The 22,083-nt window shown below is 43.7% G+C and overlaps 1 protein-coding gene across 4 annotated transcripts in view; it reads left to right on the top strand.

Moving 5' to 3' along the window:
* LOC119969690 (E3 ubiquitin-protein ligase Itchy-like) overlaps positions 1–22,083 on the top strand; it is a 108,305-nt gene that overhangs the window by 47,289 nt on the left and 38,933 nt on the right. For all 4 annotated transcript variants that reach the window (XM_038803676.1, XM_038803679.1, XM_038803678.1 and 1 more), the window contains 6 exons: positions 633–757; positions 1,597–1,734; positions 5,694–5,754; positions 9,522–9,697; positions 16,479–16,680; positions 18,749–18,844. In XM_038803676.1, coding sequence (XP_038659604.1) covers positions 633–757; positions 1,597–1,734; positions 5,694–5,754; positions 9,522–9,697; positions 16,479–16,680; positions 18,749–18,844 — 798 coding nt within the window. The remainder of the gene's footprint in view (positions 1–632; positions 758–1,596; positions 1,735–5,693; positions 5,755–9,521; positions 9,698–16,478; positions 16,681–18,748; positions 18,845–22,083) is intronic.

The raw sequence follows: 22,083 nt of genomic DNA, 5'->3' as shown, positions 1-22,083 counted from the left end.
GGGGTACATTTGACCATATTAAAAACAATGGACAATGGCCAGGTGCTATAAAGTGGAGAGAGCTTCTAGCTCTGCATGGTTCTTTGTTTAGTTCCCAACTGTGGAAGGACTGAGCAAAGCCTGTGACATTTCCGCTTTGAGCTGCAAGGAAACTGGGCGGCGCGGTAGCACAGTGGTTAGCACGCTTGCTTCACAGCTCCAGGGTCCCAGGTTCGATTCCCGGCTTGGGTCACTGTCTGTGTGAAGTCTGCACGTTCTCCCCGTGTCTGCGTGGGTTTCCTCTGGGAGCTCCGGTTTCCTCCCACAAGTCCAGAAAGATGTGCTTGTTAGGTGAATTGGATATTCTGAACTCTCCCTCTGTGTACCCGAACAGGCGCTGGAATGTGGCAACTCGGGGATTTTCACAGTAACTTCATTGCAGTGTTAATGTAAGCCTACTTGTGACAATAAAGATTATTATTATTATGTGGTTTCCCCTTTCAGTCCTTGAACACTGCTCCTGGGAGAAACCTGCAAATGAGTTATATTCCCACATTCAATTGAGCTACCCAAAAGAAAATAGATGCGAGCTAAAAGCTTAATTTTTAAAAAAATATTTGTTTTGCACATTATTTTTTCTTTTGTTCACACAGGATTGTAACACCATTCAGCATGATCACTTTCAGAGTATGGAGCCATCAAACGCTGAAATCAGATGTCCTCCTGGGCTGTGCCACTCTGGATATCTGCGAGACATTAAAGTCTAATAATATGAAATGTGAGTTCATTGTACACTGCAGCGCCGGGATGTAAGTGAGGCTGCTCTTCTATCACCAGATGCAGAGTGACTTAATTGCTGCTGCATTCCTAGCCAAGCAAGTGATATGTTGGGGTCCATTTAAATGTTCTTTATACAATAGGGAGATACTTGGAAAATAAAGAGGCTCTGAGCCTCTCCTTCCTCTTCCAAAGTTGCAATTACATTACTGTAATAAAGTAATTATAGCTGTCTGGGAAAGCAGTCAAAATGTTTCTCCTGGCTGGAGAATCTAGAATCTGGTCCCAGTCTCAGAATAATGGCCCGTTTGGGACCGAGATGAATAATTTCTTAACTCATTGTTAATTTCTATAATTCTCTACCCCAGAGGGTTGTGGATTCTCCATCATTGAGTATATTCAAGACAGATCGATTGATTTTGAGTACCAAGGGAATTAATGGATATAGGGATAGTACGGGAAGGTATAGTTGAGATAGAAGACCTTGTTGAACGGTGGAGCAAGTTTAAAGAGCACAGTTTAATATTCCAGTTCTGTTTCTAAATGTGAGTAAAGCTTGAAACGTCTTTTAGAAACTAACTAAAATACAGTGCCTCACTGTGGTCTTAAATTCACATTTTTTTTGTTGCAACTTTTATTTTTTTGTGTAATACCTTTTCGAGGATCTCGTGATCAACGGTGTTTGTGCATGATAGTATTGAAGCAGTTTGATACATTTCTGTTTTACTGGTACTGCAGGCCTGCATAACTTGCATTGGTGCAGTTGGCTTTGTGCAGGGAAAAAATAATGAATCATCGTATGGTATTGCTGACAAGTTTTGTTTTTCACTTTTTTTCTAGTTGATGATGTGGTTATAAAATTGCCACTCACAAATGAGAAGGATATTGTGGATGGGGCAAGTGAACTTATTGTGTCCTTGGATGGATTAACAGTGGATCCTGAAGTGTTAACTAATGGTGACAGCACAGCTGCAACAAGTATGTAAGAAAATTGAAATCCACCTAATATGCTGTGGATAATGTTCAAATGAAACTATTGACTATCAAAGATTGAACCTTTAAAACTCCCTTGTTGTCTATACTTCTGTATGTGAGTTTTGATATGGTGCTATATAAATGCAAGTATTAAATCATTATCTTTTGATTGCAATTGGTCTGTTAAAACCATTCTAGGATTTGACTATTTAGTCCCTGTGGTTGTGGAATGGTGAAATGATAGCTTCCAAGCAGTCTATCTGAAAAGATCAGCTATAAATCCATAATAAAGATCAAGACATTTCATTGGATGAAGTATTTGTCTCTAGGACCAACCAAACTGTTACTTCCATTAACTTCTTTTAAATGTTGCCAGGAATTGTGTGATTCTCTGACGATACATAGATTGTTCCTGAATTTGAAAAAAGTAATTCAAATGCAAAGCATTTTGTATCATTGAAAGTTGTCAAAGCTCAAAGTATGTGCTGGAAAAGATCCATTCCTTTATTTGGCAAGTCAATGCAGCATAGGCGATAGCAATAATTGAAAATATCCGGGAAGAGGGGAACTAGTAGTAAAGTCGTTAAACTTGAATTTTGCTCAGCATTTAAGAAGCATTTAGATGAGCACAGGGCAACGGAGCAGGTGCTGGAAAATGGGATTAGAATTGATAGGTGCTTGATGGCTGGCGCAGACACGATGGGCCATAGGATCTCTTTCTGTGCTGTAAATCTATTGACTGCTGTTGGTCCAAAAATATTCTGCCTACCACACAATTGAGCAACATTGTGTATGAATTTCATCGCCATTGCTATGCCAGGTACATTGACCATATGTCCCAAGAATTGGCTGATTGAATCAAACATGTTCCTCTGGCTGTTCGTAATGGGTAGAGTGCAGACTGTACACAACCAGCCTGAGCTTGCACAACTTGTAACAAAATGTCACATTTACGCTGCTAGAGGTGACATAAATTCACACACACGGGCCTATTCTGGAGTCGTAGTCATAAAATTTTACAACATAGAAAGAAGCCTTTTCGCCCATTTTGGCTGTCAGGCATCTATCCAAATCCCATTTTCTAGCACTTAGTCCATAGCCTTTTATGTTCTGGTGTTTCAAGTGCTCATCTAAATGCTTCTTAAATATTGAGGGTTTCTGGCTCTACCACCCTAAGGCAGTGAGTTCCAGATTCCCACCACCATCTGGGTGAAAAGGTTTCCCCCTCAAATCGCCTATAAATTGGGGCAGCAAAGTGGCGCAGTGGTTAGCATTGCTGCCTCACGGCACCGAGGTCCCAGGTTCGATCCTGGCTCTGGGTCACTGTCCATGTGGAGTTTGCACATTCTTCCCATGTTTGCATGGGTTTTGCCCCCACGACCCAAAGATGTGCAGGGTAGGTGGATTGGCCACGCTAAATTGCCCCTTAATTGGAAAAAATTAATTGAGCACACTAAATTCAACAAAAAAAAATTCCCTATAAATCTCCTGCCCCTTAGCTTAAATCTAGGCCCCCGATTATTGACCCCTCTACTAAGGGGAAAGGTTTCTTCCTATCTACCCTATGTCCCTCATAATTTAGTACATCTCAATCAGATCCCCTCTCAGCCTTATTATTGTTCTCTGCAAACAAAAGGGCTATGTCCAAACTGTTATCTGTTTTGTACAATCCGCAAGTGTGGGGAACATTTGGTTCTATATATTGTATTATAGGTATTTGATGCTAACCACTGTGTACCTTGCCAAACATTTTAATGTTCTTCCAACCTGCCTGGCCTTCATGCCAATCCTAACCCACAGTAATAGGGTTGACTTTTAACAGCCCTCTGAAATGTCCTGCCAATCCACTCCGTTATGTTCAAGTAAGTGACTCACCACCTCCTTCTCAAGGGCACTTAGAAATGGATAATAAATGCTGGGTCTTTCCAGCGATGCCAATATCCCATGCACACGTTTTAAAATCTGGAAAAACGTTTAAAGTCAGTGACTCTGAAGGTGACACAGACCCAAATCAATGTTTCCTCTGAATTTTTCTTGGTACTGGGTAGCTATTTTTTAGCAATGAGCACTTGACATTTTAAAAGTCAGGGCTTGTATTCTACTGAAGATTTTCCCCAACCAACTGACTGCATGGCCCAATGCTCTACAGCCTGACCACATGTGCGCGCATCTTGGAGGAAATATTGCCAACATTGTGTTGCAAGTTTTTAGTTTGAAAATAAAACATAGATATAGGAGTTGATGCACCTTTTTGCTTTGATATTTCCCATGTCAGAGTGTTTAGCACCATGTGGATGTATGTAGGAGCTATCCTGCTGAGATTTATTTCTGCAAAATTAAGTAGATGAAAGGATGGAAAGACGTAAATGTAACAACTTTATACAATGTGGTGAAAATGGAATGTGCTGAGGGAGGCAAATTGTTGAGAGTTGGACACATATCTGGCCAAATAAATTTGGAGAATAAGAGCTACTTCTAGGCACAAACGACCAGATGTATTGCAATTGGCCGATTCATCACGATATTCCCAAATGAAAAAATAAAAATTCTGGCTGGCTGAAAATGCTTTCCTTTTTCAAAATGTATTTGTCAGAGAATGTGGGCGTTGCATGCTGGGCCAGTATTTATTGCCCATCCCTAATTGCTCTTGAACTGAGCACTGGGCCGAATTTTGAAGGACATTTTGAGAGTCAATCCCACTGCGGGTTTGGAGTCCCATGCAGACCAGACCAGGTAAGGGCGGCAGATTAAATCCCAGAGCTGAAGGGGTTGGATTATGAGGAGAGGTTGAGTAGACTGGGACTGTACTCGCTGGAATTTAGAAGGATGAGGGGGGATCTTATAGAAACATTTAAAATTATGAAGGGAATAGATAGGATAGATGCGGGCAGGTTGTTTCCACTGGCGGGTGAAAGCAGAACTAGGGGACAAATAAGGGGAAGTAGATTTAGGACTGAGTTTAGGAGGAACTTCTTCACCCAAAGGATTGTGAATCCATGGAATTCCTTGCCCAGTGAAGCAGTTGAGGCTCCTTCATTAAATGTTTTTAAGGTAAAGATAGTTTTTTGAAGAATAAAGGGATTAAGGGTTATGGTGTTCGGGCCGGAAAGTGGAGCGGAGTCCACAAAAGATCAGCCATGATCTCATTGAATGGCAGAGCAGGCTCGAGGGGCCAGATGGCCAACTCCTGCTCCTAGTTCTTATGTTCTTATTTCCTTCCCTGAAGGACATTAGTGAACCAGATGGGTTTTTACGACAACTGACAATGGTTTCATGGTCATCGTTAGACTTGTTAATTATACATTTTAATCAAATTCAAATTTCACCTGCCGTGGTGGGATTTGAATCCTGGTCCCCATAGCGTTACCCAGGATCTCTGGATTATTTGTCCAGTGACAATACCACTATGCTACTGCCACCCCACATTTCATTTACCTGTGTACTTTAAAAAAAAATTAAGTTGTAGGCCTCCTTTTTTCCTCATCTCCTCAGTACATGCATTGAGTCTATTAAGGAAGTCAGGTAATTTTGTGAACTGACAACTAAGTATGAGGTTTACAAAGATTATTTTTGTGGTGGTGCTGTCCTAATGGATATATAACTTGTGTCTGTGTGTTTGCTGGCATGGACAGTGGAATAGAGCCCATGCCCATCCCACCATTACATAGACTTACATAGAATTTACAGTGCAGAAGGAGGCCATTCGGCCCATCGAGTCTGCACCGGCTCTTTGAAAGAGCACCCTACCCAAGGTCAACACCTCCACCCTATCCCCATAACTCAGTAACCCCACCCAACACTAAGGGCAATTTTGGACACTAAGGGCACTTTATCATGGTCAATCCACCTAACCCGCACATCTTTGGACTGTGGGAGGAAACCGGGGCACCCGGAGGAAACCCACGCACATCACTGCCAAATTAAGTTTTCAGATCGTTAATGTATGCTTTGATTTCTTTCAGATAGCTCACCAAGTAAGAGTTCCAGGAGTGGGAGTGAACCATGCGTATTAAACCCATCAAGGTAAAACCTGGCTATCAGAGTTCTTTATTCTCTTCAAAACATGCATCCCCTTCTCGATGTTGGAAAATATCACATTCTGATTTAGAGACCATGATGATATGTGTAGTAGAACACTAAGTTGTAGAGATCCGAATCATTCCTTAATAGGGAGCATCATCATAGTTTTGTCTTCTGGTAAGAAATCTATCCCAATGAAGCTCGTGTGCAATTATGCCCAGTTTTTTCGTGGTAAATATCCAAACCAATCTTCAAATCGGCTCCATATGGGAATGGTGAATGGTGCAGCTTCACAAACCCACCTTAAATTATTCTGTGATTCCAAAGGTCAGCAGCGGCTTTCACTTTTCCTTTGCTAAAATGTAAGAGTGGAAGCCATGAGTTCCAACCCCACTGAGAGCTGGGGAATTTAAATTTAATTAATTAAGATAATTCTGGAATAAAAAGCTTGTGCGAGTATCGGTGACCATATAACTACTGGATATTTTACTTGTTTAAAAACCTACCTGGTGACCAAAAACCATGACTTTGTCTAGTGCCTGGGCATCTGTCCTTATGGCCTGTCTATTGAGACCAAAACTAGGTGTCACCTAACTTTTTTTTTCTCTCTCTCTCTCTCTCTCTCTCTCTCTCTCTCTCTGTCTTGTTTTCTACTCCGTGTTCATTTGTTGCGGGTTGTGATGGTTCCGTCTCTCGGGCACCTTGCTTGGTCAATTTTTCTGCTCTCGTTCACAGCAGGGGAAATCTTCCTATACACCCTTAGTTTGATTGTACCATCTTCTTGCCCTTGTGCTGTTTGTCAGATGTATTTCAAGATGGGTGCAGACAGTATGGAGGAGTTGACGGAAAAATAGCAACTCCTGAGGGGGAGCGAATTCAGCTATCTAATGGTGTGGGACTTTGCAAAAAGCTCTTTGTTCCCCCAGTTACCAAGACCTACACTAAGACAGGATGTAATCCTGTGATTAGTTGGGAGAAGGGAAGATCTACGACATATACATGGGTGGCTGCTGGAGATGGAGAGGGCTGTGTTAGAAGAGATAACGGGGAAGTGGGAATAGGGGATTGGGCTTGGGGCTGGAGGGAGGGGTTTGGAGTGAGATTTTGTATAGGGTAAATTCTACTTCCTCTTGTGCCAGGCTGAGTTTGATACAATATAAAGCAGTCCACAGGGCACACCTGACTAGAGCACACATCAGTGAGTTCTTTCCCAATGTAGAGGATAGGTGTTTGCGGGGACCGGCAAAACCATTCATGTTCTGGTCCTGCGGTAAATTGGCCGAGTTCTGGGTCTCATTCTTTGAGACCATGTTGGAGATGGTGGGCGTTAGGTTGGAGTTGTGTCCACTGGTGACCATCTTTAGGGTGCTGGACTTGTTGCTTGTGGGGAAGGGGGCCGATATCTTTGCCTCTCTGATTGCCCGCCGGTGAGTCCTGTTTGGATGGAGGTCAGCGGAGCCACCTTGCGCCTCGGCATGGTTGGATTTGGCAGAATGTTTCAGGCTGGAAGAAATTTAAATATGCCATTAGGGGGTTGGAGAAAGGGTTTTACTCCAGGTGGAAGCCATTCATCGCTTTCTTCAAAGATCTGTTTGTGGCCAGCAATTTTGGTCCAAGCGGTTAGTGGGTCTTGGGGCTCTGGGGTGTAGTTAGTTTGTAAAAACAAAAAAATGACAAACTAAGATTTGAGTGTTTTTTTTGTTTGAAACTTTTTGCTCTGTTTGGAATAAAATTTATATATTTTAAAAAAGCACCGTTGACAGCAGGTTGACTTTTTAATCTGCCTATTCCTATTTCTAGTTCCCTTTCACACAATTCCCTCATACAATTGGCTATTTCTGGAGACTTACTGAGCTTGGAGGGGTGTTTTGCCTGTTCCTTCCTAGCCTCTTCCCTGTGCTGCTATCCAATGTGTTCCGGGCCCTTAAAAACCTTCTCTGCATATTTGACCCACTTGATCCATTTACACGTTAGTTACTCCCTGCGTACCTTCTCCCATCTGGACAAGCGTTCACCATTAGGGGCTGTTTAGCTCGCTGGCTTTGAAAGCAGACCAAGGCAGCCAGCAGCACGGTTCAATTCCCGTAACAGCCTCCCCGAACAAGCGCTGGAATGTGGCAACTAGGGGCTTTTCTCAGTAACTTCATTTGAAGCCAACTCGTGACAATAAGTGATTTTCATTTCATTTCATTTTTCATTTTGCTGTGATTCAGACATGTGACATTCAGGCGATCACTTAACTGTGCCCACATAGGGGCACCAAAATGCTGCTCTCAGATTAGGGTGACACTGATAAAGCAGAAGAACTGAATCTTTATTAATGTTTAAGACACTAGATAAACACTGAACTCTTTATTTTACTTGCTAAAGTACTGATTACTTGTTACAATTAATCAAATACTAGCCGTTACAGGGTGAGGTTGTCTTTCAATGGATTGTCTTTTTTTGAGTCTCCCCGGAGTCTTTCCGCATTGAGAAAATTCTTGGCCATATACACCCAAGACCTGGGGTCGTCAGTTTGCCCATTACTAGTTAAAACTAGTTACATCTGCTACCTTGTTCTTATCTGTCTTCCTCAAGCAGTGTCTGAAATCGAAGCAGTTTCATGTCTATTACGTCTTATCACACACTGCTTATTAAACAGGCTGGTTTGTTAAACTGCACCCACAGCTGTTCCACAGGTCGTACCTGTGCAACATTGGCTACTTTTCCCATCATACTATGAGGATGTTATGCTGTTAGCCATTCAGCTACACCTATTTTTAATATCCTTTACTGTGGAGTTCCTCATTTGTATTTCACAATTCAAAGAAAATAAATCCCCACCCCCCCCAATCCTGGCCAATAAAATGTTAAGTTTCTGGCTGCTCTGTTTTTAATATAACTTAGGCCATGCTCAAAAATAGAATGTTTGGTGAATATACAAATCAATCATGTGCTTTAAAGGCTCCTTTAGTTGTTAGCAGCAGGTGTGGAGCATGACACGCGTGTTGCCCATTATTTTTCATCAAAGGCATTAATGATGCCTAGTGGTATAAATGGGTTGGTTATATTAAAGCAAGTTCTAAACAATGTCTTAAGGCACTCTTCAATTGGACATTTTATTGCTAGTGGACAGTTATGCAACATATAACCAGCCGTTTTTCTAATCCTTCACTCTGTTAAATCGTGGTGTTGTATAAATTAAAGTGTAGGCACATTTTGATTTACCCAAATTATCGCTCTGCGCTCGAAAAAATTTACAGGAAACTTAATAGATTAAAAGGAGGTTGGTCATAAATATTGGACTTTAAAACCATCAATGGATCTGCCATTAGAATAGTTTCTCCTCCTGTTGAGCAGCATATTGTCAATTGTTTAAGCTGTATTTCCTCCAAATTTTAACCTAATGTGAAAGTTGTTTCTCAAACATGGAAAATGCATCCACCATTTTAATTGCTGAGAAATATCAGATTAACCGTTATTGTGAATGCAAGTGGTTCCCCTATTGGAATCATATCTTGCATAGTTCACAAAGGATGTGAACTAATGCATTGAAAAACAAATGAGCATCCTTGTCTCATTCCCTGCTCATTTTTGAAGAACTTCTCATGAGGCCCTCAGTTGATATGTCTTTTAATTCTGAAGATAGTTTGGAAAGCCTCCTTTATTTCCTTTAATTGCTACATCTAATCACTCTTGAAGGTTTGGAACTGGAAATGTCAGTTGGGTACAATTTCATTGCAGTGATGTGCTAGAAATTCTGATCAGAGCTGTATAATCTCTTCTAGTACAAATGGTGATGCCAGCTCTCAAGAAGGCTCAATGGAAACGAGGTCTGCTGACGAGTGTAGTATGAATGGCAGAAGCACACCATCAGCTTCTCCAAAATTGTCAAAGCCAGTGAGACCTCCAAGACCTTCGCGACCTCCACCTGCCATCCCATCCATACCTGTCAGTACAGCAGGTAAGTCACAGATGAACTAACCCATTGCAGACATGGGGCCATTCCTGGGACAAAACACATTTTATAAGATGTAATAAATTTCATGACTTTGGGGTGCCCCATAGCACTTGAGGAACTTTTGAATTCAAGTCACTCAAACCTATTTGCCTCTTCACCACTCCTACATTTAAGATGCAGCATAAACCCTACTTCTTTAACCAAGCTTTTGGTCACCTATCTCCTTTGACTATTTCAATTTTTATTTGCTTCCACTGTTGTGAAGGGTCTTGGGATATTTTACAGCATTTAAAGGTGCAGCACCAGTTTTGACCCTCTGGGGTAGCTATATTTAAAATTTTATTTGGGAATCTTGGCTGTCACATTCTGATATCCCCGCAGTCCTTCTTCTTGGCCTTTGTTCTGTTGGGTTGCACTGTTTTGTTGTAATATAGATACCATTGTTTTTTGCCCTTTGGTCTCTGGAAGACGCCATTAATTCTTAAGAATCTGACTTTGGCTATCAAGCCACAAGCAACTAGAAACTATTCTGAACCCAATCTGTTCAATTCTTCGTTCTTCATCAGTCATTACTTAAATCTTTCCAATTTTGATTCCTGTCATTTCAACGTTTGGTTATGTTATATGTGCTGCTGCAGTAGTATCGGGGTGAACTGCTTACATTATACCAGTCTTCAATACAGCAAGTAAACGTCAGCGTTCACTTTGAAGTGTTCCAGCTGATCAATTGATCTATTTCTAAAATTAATAGTGTTGTACTGAGTCGCAACCTTTGTTTTCCTGTCAACTTTTTTTTTAAATAATTTTTATTGAAGAGATTTTTTACATGAAAATATTTACCCCCCCTACCCATAGACTATTACAAAATATTCCCTCTTAACAAATATCCCCCCCCGCCCGTCCCCCCGCGCGCGCTGTCCCTCCCCCCCGCGCGCGCTGTCCCTCCCCCCCTTCCCCCCCCCAAAAAACAAACAAAGCAACAATTAACATCAAACATGAACTGCGAACAAATTTGTCCGCATTACAACCTTAAACAGCTGCTGCTGCGACCTCTGCACCCTATCTTTGAGCCAAAAAGTCGAGGAAAGGCTGCCACCGCCTGAAGAACCCTTGTACCGACCCTCTCAGGGCGAATTTGACCCTTTCCAACTGGATAAAGCTTGCCATGTCATTAATCCAAGTTTCCACGCTTGGAGGCCTCGCGTCCTTCCACTGTATCAGTATCCTTCTTCGCGCAACTAGGGACGCAAAGGCCAGTACTCCGGCCTCTCTCGCCTCCTGTACCCCCGGCTCCACCCCAACCCCAAAAATCGCTAGTCCCCATCCTGGTTTGACCCTGGATCCCACCACCCTCGACACCGTCCTTGCCACCCCCTTCCAGAACTCCTCCAGTGCCGGACATGCCCAAAACATATGGACATGGTTCGCTGGACTTCCCGAACACCTGACACATCTGTCCTCGCCCCCAAAGAACCGACTCATCCTTGTCCCCGTCATATGGGCTCTATGTAGCACCTTAAATTGAATGAGGCTAAGCCTCGCACACGAGGAGGAAGAATTAACCCTCTCCAGGGCATCAGCCCATGTCCCATCCTCTATCTGCTCTCCCAGCTCCCCTCCCACTTGGCTTTCAGCTCCTCTACTGATGCCTCCTCAGCCTCCTGCATTACTTTGTATATGTCCGATATCCTCCCCCCTCCGACCCAGACCCCCGAGAGCACCCTATCGCTCGCCCCCCTGCTGGGGAGCAAGGGGAACCCTTCCACCTGGCGTCTAGCAAATGCCTTCACCTGCAGATGTCGAAACACGTTTCCCGGGGGGAGCCCGAATTTCTCCTCCAGCTCTCTCAGGCTCGCAAACCTCCCATCTACAAACAGATCCTTCAGCTGCCTGATGCCCACCCTGTACCAGCTCTGGAATCCCCGTCCATGTTCCCCGGGATGAATCTATGGTTCCCTCTTAACGGTGCCTCCATCAGACCTCCCACTTCCCCCCTGCGTCGCCTCCACTGCCCCCAGATCTTGAGGGTGGCCGCCACCACCGGACTCGTGGTATACCTCGTGGGAGGGAGCGGCCATGGCGCCGTTACTAGGGCCCCCAGGTTTATGTTGCCACAGGACGCCCTCTCCATTCGTTTCCAAGCTGCCCCCTCCCCTTCCATCATCCACTTGCGCACCATCGATACATTAGCCGCCCAGTAATACCCCGAAAGGTTGGGTAATGCCAGCCCTCCACTCTCCCTACGTTTTCCTGTCAACTTAAGGAATGTAAACATCATTGCTAATTTTTAGTCTTGCTGCATTTTTACATACAAGAGGTTATCACCTCTAGGTGCTTCATTTGATACGAAAATTCTGAAGTTTTCATTGCTTCATACAAGTTGACTTTTTTTTTGTAACTTTATTTTTTTAAATTGCTAACTCTTATTTTAAATACTCATTTATTTTGTACTGCTTACCAAAAAAGGGGGAAAGTACATTAGAGCATAATTCAGACTTGATATCTTCCTGACACTGCGATTAATCCTAACTTAGGTTCAGGATTTTGAGCAGTCTATCAAACTGTCCCTTTATCACTTTTTATAAAACCATGAGCATTCCTGAATTCCGATTAAATTTTCACCCTAAGCTTTTGTTAAGCTCATTTATCCACAAGACAGTTTCATGAATGGGCACGCTGAAAATTATCTGCGGCAGCAACATGAATTTATATAGTGCTTTTGAAACCGTGGAAACCCCCAAGGCACTTGCCCAAGCATTCTTCTGGCAATAGTGGAGAGGTGGGAGGGGATATTGGGGAGAGTGATCAAAAACCTAACTGAAGAGCTGAATATTATGAAGGGACTTCAAGAAAAATGTTTATAATGCTGAGGATTAGTGTTTCAGTTCCTGATTGTCATTTCAAACATGTCTGATTTACAACACATGGAAGAAACAAAGTCAATATTTTTGATGTAGTTCATGTATTTCAGATTTCTTGTGTGGAGTTTCATACCAGCAATTATGGATTTTAATGTTCAATTAACATGGCTGCATCGTTCCTTTGTCTCAGCTACCCTTCAAACACTTCAAAACTTACTGCTCTGGCACTATTTAAAAAAGCAATTGAAGGCCCTTCCTTTATTTTTTGAACCATGTTAAGAGAACTGCCGTGAAAGTTCAATCCCGTTTTTAAAACATTTGTCGTTGTGTTAAGTTTGAGCAGGCTTGCTTTTATATCGAGTCATAAAGAGTTCTTCACAAAGGAGAAATAAATACCGAGCTCTCGTTGAAGAGTTGAATAGATTTAAAATATAGGATTTGAGGAAACCTTTTGAAATTAGAGGGAGCGGTAACAGGGCAGGTGATTAGGAAGGGAGCTATGCAGTGTTTGAGCCAACTGAAAGCTGTATCACTGGTGTTGGAGCAGAGGGAGGACATGCAGAAAGCAAGAAGCAAAGGGCCAATGGATGTCTGCTGTAATGTAAAACCAGAATAGATTGTAGAACCATTCCTTCTGTTTGGAATTTCTTTTAAAATATTTTTATTAAAGCATTTGCAAAAATTTTATAACAATAACAAGCAAAACAATAATAACATAAACAACAACATGGTAAACTAGACATTTCCCACCCAACCCCTTCTGTACATCCCTTAACCATATTGCACCTACCCTTCAGAATGCTGCTTCTGCTGACATTTTAATTTTCGCCGAGAAAGTCGACGAATGGCTGCCACCTCCGAGAGAACCTGAGCATTGACCCCCTCAAGGCAAACTTTATTTTCTCCAGCTTGATAAACCCAGCCATGTCACTGACCCAAACCTCTCGCTCGGGGGCTTCGAGTCCCTCCACATTAAAAGGATCCATCTCCGGGCTACCAGGGAGGCAAAGGCCAGGACATCGGCCTCTTGTACTCCCTGAACTCCCGGGTCTTCCGACACTCCGAAGATCGCCATCTCTGGACTCGGCACCACCCGCGTACCTAGCACCTTGGACGTTGCCTTGGAAAACCCCTGCCAGAATCCTCCAAGCTTCGGACATGCCCAAAACATGTGGACATGGTTTGCTGGGCTTCCCGCACACCTCGCACATCTATTTTCTACCCCGAAAAACTTGCTCATCCTCACTGCTGTCATGTGTGCCTGGTGGACCACCTTAAACTGTGTTAGACTGAGCCAAGCACATGATGAGGAGGAATTAACCCTGCTTAGGGCGTCCGCCCACAGACCCGCCTCTAACTCCCCACCGAGCTCCTCCTCCCACTTGCCCTTCAGTTCCTCCACTGGGGTCTCCTCCGCCTGCAACAACTATCCAACACTTGATATCCAACACTTTCTCCCCTCCCCCACCCAGGTACCGGACACTACTCTGTCCTATATCCCCCGTGGCGGGATCAGCGGGAAAGCCAACACCTGTTTCCTCAAATCCCGGACTTGTAAATTTCTAAAACCATTCCCCTGCGTCAGCTTGAACTTGTCCTCCAGCGCCTTCAGACTGGGAAAACCCCCGTCTAGGAATAGATCTCCCATCCGTCTAATTCCTGCTCTCTGCCAACTTCGGAACCCGCCATCTATCCTGCTCGGTGCGAACCTGTGGTTATTGCAAATTAGGGTCTAGACTGACATACCCTCCACCTTCTTATACCTCCTCCATTGCCCCCAGATCCTCAACGCCGCCAACACCACCGGGCTAGTGGAGTAACGGGCCGGCGAGAACAGCAGAGGTGCTGTTACCAGTGCTCCCAAACTGGTGCCTTTGCATGACGCCGCCTCCATCCGCTCCCATGCCGACCCCTCCACCATTACCAACTTCCTAATCATCGCTATATTCGCCGCCCAGTAGTAGTTGCAGAAGTTCGGCAGCGCCAACCCACCCCGACTGCGCTCCAACAACATTTTCTTCACCCGCGGGGTTTTATTCGCCCACACAAAGCCCAAAATAATCTTGTTTACCCACTTAAAAAAGGCCTTGGGGATGAAGGCGGGGAGGCACTGGAAGACAAATAAAAATCTGGGGAGGACCGTCATTTTCATCAGTCTGTACCCTCCACGCCAACGATAACGGGAGCATAGCCCATCTTTTAAAAGTCGCCCTCCATTTGCTCCACCAGCCGGGTGAGGTTGAGCCTATGTAATGCCTTCCATATTTCCAGGTAGCGAAACGCTCCTCTCTACCGTCCTGAATGGCAGCTTCTTCAGTTTCCTCCCCTGCCCCCTTGCCTGGAGCACAAACAATTCCATTTTTCCCATGTTCAATTTGTACCCTGAGAACCTGTCAAATTCCCCCAATATCTGCATAACCTCCCCCATCCCCTCCACCGGGTCCGAGACGTACAAGAGCAGATCGTCCGCGTACAGCGAACCCCGGTGCTCCAAACCCCCCCCCCCCGCCACCTCCTTAATGCTCTCAGCACCATGGCCAGTGGCTCTATAGCCAGAGCAAACAGCAACGGGGAGAGGGGGCACCCCTGCCTCGTCCTTCAGTGTAGCCTAAAGTACCCCGACCTCAGCCGGTTCGTGCGCACACTCGCTACCGGCGCCTGGTAGAGCAATCGCACCCAGTTGATGAAGCCCTCCCCAAACCTTCCCAGCGTCTCCCAAAAATACTCTCAATCCACCCGATCAAAAGACTTCTCTGCGTCCATCGCAACCACCTCCTCTCCTTCTGAGGGCATCATAATTACATTCAGAAGCCTCCGAACGTTAGCATTGAGCTGTCTACCCTTAACAAATCCGGTTTGGTCCTCCCTATCACCCCGGGACACAGTCTTCTATCCTAGTGGCCAAAATCCTAGCCAGCAGCTTGGCATCTACGTTCAAAAGGGAGATCGGCCTATATGACCCACATTGCTCTAGGTCCTTCTCTCGTTTAAGGATGAGTGAAATCGAGGCCTGCGACATAGTTCGATTCCCCCCTCTTTAGCCTCATTAAAGGTCCTCGTCAGCAGTGGGCACAACACCTCTGAGAACGTCTTATAGAATTCTACCGGGTAGCCGTCCAGCCCCGGAGCCTTGCCCAGCTGCATGCCCTCCAGTCCTTTAACAATTTCCTCTTCTTCAATCGGGGCCCTCAGCCCCTCGACCAGGTCCTCCTCCACCCTCGGAAACCTCAACTGATCAAGGAACAGCCTCATCCCTTCTACACCAGGTGGGGGTTCCGACTCATATAATTTGCTATAAAATTCTTTAAAAACGTTGTTCATCCCCCCCCCCACCCCTCCCCATGGTCAACAACTCAAACTCTGTGTGTCGTTTCCGACGCTCCCTCAGGAGCTCCGGGGCCTCTGCATATCTCCTATCCACTCGAAGTATCTTCCCCACTATCTCGTTCCACCTTATCTCTATGGAACCAAATCAAAATTAGTTTCCCTCTTACAACTGCCTTCAGAACCTCCCAAACCACCGCTGCTGATACCTCACCCGTATTGTTTGTATCCAAGTAATTCTGAATGGACTTACTCACCTGCCTGCAGACTGCTTTGTCCGCTAACAACCCCACATCCAGCCTCCACAGCGGGCGCTGCCCTCTCTCCTCACTCAACCGCAAATCCACCCAAAGCGGGGCATGATCAGAGACTGCAATCGCCGAATATTCTGTCCCCACAACCTTTGGAATTAGCGCCCTGCTTAGAACAAAAAAAATCAATGCGGGAGTAAATTGGAATTTCAATCATGAAAAGAGGTTCAGGGTTGTCAAATAATTTAATCATTGGGAAATGACTAGCTATTAAGTATAGCATTGGGTGATATATTTTTGTCACTTACACAAATCTTACTAAGTCTCTCCGCTTCTTTTTGCCATCAGCCTGTGAAAATGGATGTCCAGTTCCCTTGGAGAATGGCCCTTCTTCTACTATTCCACCTACAAACAGCGTTGCGCCTGCAGCTGTAACAAAAAGTGAACCGGACGCACCACCCAGTAACGGTGCAGCACCACCTCCTGCTATATCCATTTCTCCTGGTGACCGGGCGTTAAATACAGTTAGCAAAGGTCCACTTCCACCTGGGTAAGAATACTTTATTAAGGATGTTCTATGTAAAGAATAGGCAACCTCTCAGTACAATTGTGGAAAATATTTTAATTTGAAGCTCTTTCTCTTTTGTCAGGGCAGCCCAGGTCAGTTTCACAGTAACCTAATGTCGTCCAAACGTCTGAGCTACAAATAAATTTCCTGTTACATGTGTTTCTTAAGATGGTACTGAATACATATTTGTCACAAGCCAAGATAACCATTATAATGGGTTCTTAATCTTTTGATTAGTGATATAAATATATTTAATACAAACTAAATTTAGTGATCTAGAAGTGTGTACCAATATTTAATAGGGCAAGTTCTACTCTTCTAGGCTCACCCAGATTGATGCTTGTATTTTAATTTGCTGAAGAGATTGCCTCTTCGTGTCCAAAGCTATGCACATTAGGTGGGGCTACGGGGTTAGGGCGGGAGAGTGGGCCGAAGTAGGGTGCTCTTTCAGAGGGTTGGTACAGACTCGAAGGTCTATGGATTAATCGATTCATCCCTCCTCACAGCAGAGAAATTTAATCTGGAAGTGTTTTCTGATCCTGAACATCTGATATCTGTACACTTCCAAGGATCTGAAATATTGTTGGCTGAGTAGCAAAGCAGAAATCACTTGCATGTCACAAGAGTTCCGTGCAAATTGAAATTTTGGATTTCATGTTGAAGGTTCTGCAAAGGGTCTGAGTTGTGGAGGTTTATATTCAGCCAAAATTGCATAGATGAGTCTGGCCCATTAAAAAATTTGGTGATGCTAGTGGCAGAAGAGTAATATTGTAAGACACTAATCCATGATTGAGATTTGGAGAGCCGGTGCAGACATGATGGGCCAAATGGCAGCCTCCTGCACTGTAACACTTCTGTGATTGTATTTCTCCAGTCTTCCAGACTTGGACACAATACTCCAGTTGGTGCCGAACCAATGATCTTTAACGATTTAGTATAAATTATTGCTTTGTATTTCATGCCTCTATTAATAAAGCCAAGGATCCCATATGCTTTACAATCTGTCTTCTCAACTTGTCCTGTCAACTTCAAAGATTTGTGTACATGCACATCCACAGGTGTCACTGATCTTGCAACTCCTTTACAAATTGTTCCTCCCTCATCTTTTCTGCCAAAATGTATCACTTCACACTCTTCTGAATGCTTTTTTTTTATCAAACAATTTTATTGAGGTATTTTTCGGCACTGTAAACCATTACAGATAACAACAAAAAAAAACAAAAGGCAAAAATGTGCAAACATCAACATAAAATCAATACTTCAATCGAACCATACTGCACAAGCCCACTCCTCTCCACACTCTTTTGAATGCTTGAACAAAAGGATATGCAATATTTTAAAAGTCAGAAACGATTGATCATGTAAATTTACCGGTGATGATTTAAAAAAAATTTAAAGTACCCAATTATTTTTTTTCCAATTGAGGGGCAATTTAACATGGCCAATCCACCTACCCTGCGCATTTTCTGGGTTTGTGGGGATGAGACCCACACAGACACGGGGAGAATGTGCAAACTCCACACAGAAAATGACCCAGGGCTGGGATGGAACCTGGGACCTCGGCGCCGTGAGGCAGCAGTGCTAACCACTGCACCACCGTGCCACCCTGGTGATGATCAGAGTCATCTGATTGATACATTTCTTTCTGCTTCAAAGATGTGAATGCAGGTCAGTAACTCATGCAAATTTATGGGTCTTGTAGCAGTTGATTTTTCTTGAGGAATGAACTTCTTCATTCCTACACGCAACTATGGATGTGACCAAAGCGGAAATCTAGATATAACCGGTCTTATTCCTGGAGTTGACGCTTCAGAATTGCTTCTTAAAAAAATGCAGGGAATGCATTTTCAGTTTTTTTTTTTTAAATCACTTCCCTCCCCCATGCCCATGTATTCCCACTGCTTCACTCTGTCTAAATGTTGTTAGGGAGATTATGGAGGCAGCAATTCCCTTTCATAATATTGGGGAATGGATGGGCAGGGAGAGATATGTAATTGTTCATGTGCTTCTGCTCTCTACATCAGATATTTTGCTTATTTACTTTCCACAGCTGGGAGCAGAGGGTGGATCAGCACGGCAGATTGTATTTTGTGGATCACATTGAAAAACGAACAACGTGGGAAAGACCACAGCCATTGCCTCCAGGGTAAGTCGGATAATATGTGGACTTGGAATGTTCATCAATAAGTGGTTATTCTTGAGTAACTAGCTCATAAATCTATCCATTTTCCTTCCATCTGGTGATAAAAAATAAAATGCGGGAGCAATGATGAAAAATAATGAGTTCACATCTTCAGCAGAAGTTCCCAACCAGTGTGCCGCGGCTTCGTTTTCAGCTCCGTTGGTCAACACCTCCGCGTTCTGAAGAATGTCGGGAATTCCACATATGGGCTGGCCGAGGGGCGGCACATGTGCGGTTCGTATTTTTTATATTGGTAATCCAGACTGTGCATGTGCCGGCTGGGAAAGGTCCACACGTATGCAGTTCGGATTTTTCTTATTTTCTACATTGGTCAGGTGGGCCTCACCAATGTTTTTTTTTAAAAATATCCCAACTGCGCATGTGTGGCCCTTTTCCGGCTACTGCATGTACGGAGATACCAAGTTCTTTGGAAATTGGAGGTGCTGACTATGGAACAGACGACGAAGGCCTTGTGCATCTCGACAAAAAGCGAAAGTAGAAAAAGGACGCAAAAAACCTGGGAGAAGAAAGGGTGACGGAGGAAGGTTGAAAAAAATAACAAGAGAGAAGACCGAGTGAAGCAAAGTGACACTTTTCCAGTTGGGAGGAAGACCAGCGTAAGAAACAGGAAGGAATAAATTTAAACGGATAAACCAGCTCCAGTTAGTGAAAAGCCCATAAGGAGAAGACCTTGGGTGAGGTGGGCTGCTAAGGAGAAGCTCTAGTAGGTGAAGAGTCCTCAAAAGAAGCCTCGAAGATCCGAGAACGCAACTGAAGATTGGTAACTTCATGCTCCGTGGCATTGGAGCAAGGATACACCTTTTGGATGAGTAGTTTTCGGCTTTGCACGGCCGAAGGTCCAAAATTGTGCTTATAAATTGATGCTTGAGGGTATTTATTTGCAGTGCGATGTGTTTGACCATAGCTTGCCATGAATAAGTTCTTGAAGAAAAATGAAAAATCCCACTCTGATTCACATGTGACTGAAAGAGCAGCACCTCAGGAGAAAAACGGACAACTACTTGACCTTTGGATTTTTGTGGGCTGGTGATACCTCTTGCCCTGCCCCAAAATGCTTAATTTGTAGGGAGATGCTCTTGAACGTGGCAATGGTACCAAGTAAGTTGAAGTATAATTTCAATACAATACACCATTCACTCTCCAGCAAGCAGTCCTTCAAATGCCTGAGAGAACAAAATGTAAAACAAAATCAATGTATGATGGAGCGTGTTTAAAATTATGCGCAGAAGAAAAATTACCTGGTGGCTGAACCCAGAGCAAAATCACAAAGCTGTACACCTTTGCTGAAGCCCTAATTCAATCAGCATGCAAAGGTATTGAGATTAAAATTGGGAGCTGATGCTGCCAAAGACATAGGCAACGTTCCTCTTTCTGATAGTACAATCTAACAGCATGTTGATGAAATGTCAGTTGATATTGAACACCTGTTTCAACAGAAATTAGAAATATGAGTGGAAAATTTCCCTGAAGATTTCTCCACAGATATTAATGATCACTGCTAGCTCTTAGACAATGTCAGGTATGCTGCTGGGGATTCAGTCGAAGAGAATTTCTTCTTTTGTAAAGAATTGCCAGTCATGCAACCTGAGAGGAAACTTTTTGTGTCACAACTGCTTACCTGGAGGGAAATTATCTTTGCTGGACCAAGTGCAATAGCATCTGCAGTAATGGCGCAGCTTGCATGATGGAAAAGGTAAAAGGATTCCTGAGTAAGGTGAAGGAACAGAATCCTGAGATCCATTCCAACCACAATCCTGCAATGTGAAGCCGTTGTTGCCAAAATAATGCCATCTGAGTTAGCTGCAGTGCTAGACCAAATTGTGAAAATCGGGAATTGTGAAGTCACGTTCTTTGAAATCACGCCTGTTTCCTATTTTGTGTGAAGAGATGGGAGTCGAGTACTGGAGTACAAGAGGAATTTTCAGAGCTCGGGGTGGATCATACACTGAAACTAAAGTTTGCAGAGACACCTCTGGATACAGTTTGGTTGCTTGCAGGAAAAGAATATCCATCTATTTCAGATTGCGTTATAGCAATACTCGTACCATTTCCCGCAATGGACCTGTGTAATTTGGCGATCTCGACTCTGGCTTATGTAAAATAAACGAAGCCTGTCAGTGGAGCAAGACCTGAGAGTTCCCGGTCATCAGTTCCTCCCTGGATCAAGAGACTCTGTTAACAGGCCCAGGTGTCACATTAACAATGGTGGTAAAATGCTGCTCACAATATTCCCTTCATTTATGAACTTTCGCATTGAGCAATGCTAACTTTCAAAAAACTGAAATTTGAAAATTGAAATCTTTAATGAGAAACACTTTTAGAATTGTGTACATTTTCAATAAAAAAATATTGTATTCAACATACAAATGGTGATGAGGCTTTCATTCTAAACTTAAACTAATGAAAATTGTATTAAATTTTGACTTCATGTGTTTTCGGGAAGTTTTAGAGGTAAAAGGATTTTGCTCGAGGGCAGCTTAGTCGGAGAAGATAGGAGATGTGCCTCAAAATCTTTTATACTATAAAGGTGTGCCATGACAGATAAAAGGTTGGGAACCACTAATTATGGGTGCTTCAAATGCAACCTGTTTCGCTTTTAGGTAGTATTTTCATTGCAGAACATTTAATGGAAAATGAATTTTTCTAAGATAAATGATTACATTTATTTTTCTGAATGTTTCTGTCAGCTGCAACTCTCCTCCAATATAATGATAAAGAAAGTATAAATTATATCTCACTTAAACTCTAGGCCTGTGCTTCCCAACCTAAACTCTAGGCCTGTGCTTCCCAACCTTTCTCCCAATGTGACCACATTTTAATGCCTCAGACCCCAGAAAAGTTTGGCGGGGGGTGGGGGGGGGGGGGAAGAGAGAAATGAATGAGGCTTCAGTTGTTGAACATGGACCAAGGGGAAACTTTATTTGCTGAGTCCTGGGTAAAGGGCCTCAGATGTCAAAAAACAGCCATAGTTCTGTGTCGGCCGTTGTTGCCTCGGAGTTCATTACCCTAAAATCTCACCTTCAACCCCAGTGGGAGTCCTGACCTACAGTTTGGGAAACCTTGCCCTAGGCACTAGCCTCCGCCAGCCCAGCGGATACTTGACAACTCAACATATTCCCAGGATTAAATGTGGCTTCTTGCTTAGCTGTATGGTCCAGGGGCAAAGTACTTAACCTCTGAGC

This window comes from Scyliorhinus canicula, chromosome 7, assembly GCF_902713615.1.
Source record: "Scyliorhinus canicula chromosome 7, sScyCan1.1, whole genome shotgun sequence".
In the NCBI taxonomy this organism is placed as follows: Eukaryota; Metazoa; Chordata; class Chondrichthyes; order Carcharhiniformes; family Scyliorhinidae; genus Scyliorhinus; species Scyliorhinus canicula.
This window is presented reverse-complemented; position numbering and strand designations above follow the sequence as displayed.